Genomic DNA, 4,692 nt, shown 5'->3' with positions numbered 1-4,692 from the left:
CCAATAATACAACCTAGTATCCGTCCAACACATTGAAATCAAGGGTTGTCGAAGGTACCCTAATCGATATACACTTTGTTTGAATATGTGTTCTGCAAGTGTCGATCTCAATTAAACCATTCTACTAATATTCTATGCCTTTATCCAATAATAAAAGTTACTCAACCATTCAAATTAGAAAACTTTGAAGATTTGTTCAGCATTCGGTCATTAGCTTTGTGAAACGAGTCGTTGTTAAGGGGTATCTTTGCGATGTTTGTATGGTAACTATATATTTACTTCAAATGTCATATATGAATTCAAATCAACATTAATGAACATACAATTAATATTGTGTTATTTAAATTTATACTTTACAGATTTAAGACAATGAACAATCCAAGTAGAAAATGGATGTATGAAAGAAAAGATAGTAGTAGTTGTATATCGCTTGTTTTCGTACGAGTGAAAAAATTTATAGATTTTGCGACCAGTCAACATAGGTTCATGGACGAAGATAAAATCAAATGGCCATGCATAAAATGTCGTAACATACCATATACAGAAGTTGATACTGTTAAGCATCATTTGTACAAGTTTGGTTTTGTTGAAGAATATTGGTGTTGGGATAAACATGGCGAAACATCAATTGATTATGACAATACGTTTTTAGGGGTGGATGATTCAAACAGAAATTTTAGTGAAGGTGCATGTTCTTATAGAGAAATGGTCATAGATGCAATGACTCCTGATTTAAATAATAGTGATCCTGAAGAAGAGCCAAATGCACTAGATAAAAAATTCTTTGATATGCTAGATACAGCCGATAATGAACTGTGGTCTGGATGTAAAAAAGTGACACAACTATCTGCTGTAGCTAGACTAATGAATATAAAATCAGAGTATCGCATACCTGAACAAAGTTATGACGCTATCTACTAGTTGATAAATGATGTGTTACCGGAGCAGAATAATATGGTAGGTAGTTTATACGAGAGCAAAAAGTTAATACAAGCACTAGGTTTGCCTATGGAGATGATTGACTGTTGCAGGTCTGGATGTATGATATATTAGTGGCAAGACAAAGATCTTTATCGGTGCAAATTCTGTAATGCAGATAGGTACAAACGGTCAAAAAATTTGGCAGATGTTCTCGCGTATCATTCAAGAAAATGCATTACTTTCCTTTGACTCCAAGGTTGAAGAGACTGTATGCTTCACAAGCGACAACGGCTTCCATGCGATGGCACTCCGAGAATCATGGACATGATGTTGGAGTAACGTGTCATCCATCCGATTCAGAAGCTTGGAAGCACTTTGACAAAAGTCATCCTTCATTTGCAGTAGAAGTACATAATGTAAGATTAGGCCTAAGTACAGATGGGTTTGCACCACATGGAGCATTTGGAAAACAATATTCATCTTGGCCTATTATTATAACACCTTATAATTTGTCACCTTCTATGTGCATGAAAGAGCCTTACATGTTTTTGACCGCACTTGTGCCAGGACCGTCAAACCCTAAGCATAAAATAAATGTATTTTTGCAACCAGTTGTTGCAGAGTTGGAGCAATTATGGGAAGAAGGCGTAGTAACATATGATATATCTTTAAAACAAAATTTTCATCTAAGAGCAGCTTTGATGTGGACAATAAGCGATTTTCCAGCATATGCAATGTTGTCCGGATGGTCTACAGCAGGTAAGCTAGCATGTCCTCATTGTGGGAAACATACACAAGCTTTCAGACTAAAGAATGATAATAAGATGTCATGGTTTGACTGCCATAGAAGATTTCTACAGGTAAATCACCCATATAGAAAGGATAAAAATAAGTTCAAGAAGAATCGTGAAGTGATAGAAGGTCCTCCTCCAAGTAAGAGTGATGAACAAACTTTAAGGGAGATTGAACAATTAGGTTTGGTAAAAGTGACTGAACTAAATACTGATGATGTAAACAAAAGATGTGGCGATCATGGTTGGAAAAAGAAAAGCATATTTTGGGATTTACCATATTGGAAAACAAACCTCATTAGACATAATTTTGATGTTATGCATATTGTGAAAAATGTATTTGAAAACTTTTTTTACACTGTAATGGATGTCAAAGGGAAGACGAAGGACAATGTAGCAGCCAGAAGAGATCTGAAGCTCTATTGTACGAAGAGAAAAGGAGTCGAAGATAATGAAAGAGCATACTACACTCTGGACAAGAATCAAAAGAAAGTCATATGCCAATGGGTGGAGAAATTGCGTTTCCCCGATGGTTATGTTTCTAATTTGGGGAGGTGTGTTGATTTAACAGTGTGTAGACTGTTCGGAATGAAAAGCCACGATTGTCATGTTTTTATGCAAAGATTGATGCCAATTGCATTTCATGAGATGTTGCCAAAACAAGTGTGGGAAGCATTAACAGAGTTGAGTATTTTCTTCAAAACATTAACAACAACATCAATCACAACAAAAGGCATGGAAAGGATTGAAACCGAGATCCCAATAATACTATGTAAATTAGAGACCATCTTTGTCCCTGGTATTTTTAACTCCATGGAACATTTACTAGTACATTTGTCATACGAAGCGAAGATAGTCGGTCCTGTCCAATATGGGTGGATGTATCCATTTGAAAGGTTTGTATGGTACATCATAATGTATGTTGCTATTTTTGTAAGCTGATTTAAATAATCTTCACTATAGGTATCTAAATCAGTTGAAAAAAGATGTGAAAAATAAAGCTCGAGTGGAAGGGTCCGTTGTTAATGCGTACTTGCTACGTGAAGCATCTATATTATGCTCTCATTATTTCGAGACTGGTGTCCTCACACGTAATAGAAAGTTGCCTCGAAATGATGATGGAGGAGGAGATGAGCAAGCGGATGCTAACAACGACATGTTAGATATGTTTTCATATCCTGGGCGTCATTATGGAAGATTCACGAATAGAATGATGTCTGATGAGGAAGTGCATGCTGCCGAAACTTACATACTCCTTAACGAAGATAAGATCAAGCATTACATCAGGTACGTAACATATGCATCACTTTTAATTATAATAATCACTTGTTGTGTAATTGCTATGAATTAATAACATTAAATGCATGATTTTGTTTATTACATTCATAGTAACTTCAAAATGTTATTCAACTGGTGATACAGAATAGTTGAAGAAAATTTAAATGAACTTATGGGGGATATGGATGAACAGGTCCTTGCAGCTGAAGTTGAGAAGAACTTTGCAGTATGGTTTCAAAACTATGTGGGTGTTATTTTGGTATTTTTTTAAATTTATTATTTTTTGTTATGGTTATAATTAACTCTAATTAAGTATTTTACCATTTTTCATATAGGCACGTAAGATCCCGATAAACAACAAGTACATATCTGACCTTTCCAAAATGCCATTCAAAAAAGTGAAATTATATAGTGTATAATTTGTCAATGGTTACAAGTTTCACACAGAAGCTCATAGTCTGAACAAATCAACAACCAATAGAGGATTGTGTGTTAGTAGCCAAGGAGGTGATTATTATGGTAAGGTAGAGGAAATTTTAGAAGTCGAGTACCCTGGTTACTCAATTAAAACCACAATTTTGTTTAAATGTCATTGGTACGATCCAACACCTAACATAGGAGTTAAGGTTCACAAAAAATATAACTTGGTCGAGATAAAAGTCAAAAGAAAATACAACAAGTTCAAGCCATTTGTTTTAGCCATGCAAGCCACTCAAGTGTGTTACATTCCTTACCCAAGTTCGAAAACAAACAACTCGGACTGGTGGGCTGTATTTAAAGTTAAACCTCGTGGTTGGACCGATGAAAATCATCCTCAGAAAGACGTTGCTTTCTAAGAAGATGAAGTTGAATCAAATGAAATCATTATACCAAGTGCAGCCGATACAGACAATTATGATGATCACGAAATGTCAAGCAACGGTTCAGATAATGAAAATAATATTGATAAAGAATGTGAAATTCATGAGGACGACGATAATGGTATTCTTGACAACGAGGGTAGTTATGAGTATAGTACATCGAGCAATGAAGAAGAAGAGGAGGAAGAAGATAATGACTAGATGTTTTTGGGTTTAATGTTTTTTTTTCAGATGAAGTTAATTTGGAATTTTGTTTAATATCAATACATAAATGTAAACTAGGAAGAAAGCCCGGGCTTCGCCCCGAGATGTTTTTTTTGTGTTTTTTATGTCGAAATGTAAAACTATTGACCGTAAAGCCCAAGAGTATCAAAGTGGCTAAAGAATTGTGGAAAAAACCTAAATGTTTGTCGTGTATATTGTGCCAAATGTATAATTTTTTACAATAAAGACTAAAATTATCAAAGTGGGTAAAAAATTGGGGCAAAAATCGAAAGTTTTTTTTTTGTTTTTTTAACCAAAATGTAAAAGTATTGTTTCCAAGAGCCAAAAGTGTCAAAGTTACCAAAAAAATGTGGCAAAAATCTTAATGCCCAAAAAGTTCCTATTGCTAACTCTTTTGTGTTTATATATATATATATATATATATATATATATATATATATATATATATATATATATATATATATATATATATATTCAATGGATGAGATTTATTCAACTATTAAATCTAACCATGCAAATTTATTTAATGGATGAGATTTCATCTCCTTGTTTTAAGACTTTGGTCTTAAAATGGGTGGTCCCTACTATTATGTATGCTTTAAATAGTAGTAGTAGTA

The 4,692-nt window shown here is 34.0% G+C and overlaps 1 protein-coding gene across 1 annotated transcript; it reads left to right on the top strand.

Moving 5' to 3' along the window:
• Positions 1–954: 954 nt before the first annotated feature.
• LOC145105941 (uncharacterized) lies at positions 955–4,051 on the top strand. The gene is made up of 6 exons (XM_079043000.1): positions 955–1,031; positions 1,127–2,608; positions 2,676–2,999; positions 3,135–3,216; positions 3,326–3,329; positions 3,870–4,051. The coding sequence occupies exons 1-6, from the start codon at positions 955–957 to the stop codon at positions 4,049–4,051; spliced, it is 2,151 nt and encodes a 716-aa protein (XP_078899126.1).
• The last annotated feature ends 641 nt before the right edge of the window (positions 4,052–4,692 follow it).

The sequence above is a fragment of the Lactuca virosa genome, chromosome 4 (assembly GCF_052849685.1).
Source record: "Lactuca virosa cultivar CGN04683 chromosome 4, Lactuca_virosa_CGN04683_v6, whole genome shotgun sequence".
Classification (NCBI taxonomy): Eukaryota; Viridiplantae; Streptophyta; class Magnoliopsida; order Asterales; family Asteraceae; genus Lactuca; species Lactuca virosa.
This window is presented reverse-complemented; position numbering and strand designations above follow the sequence as displayed.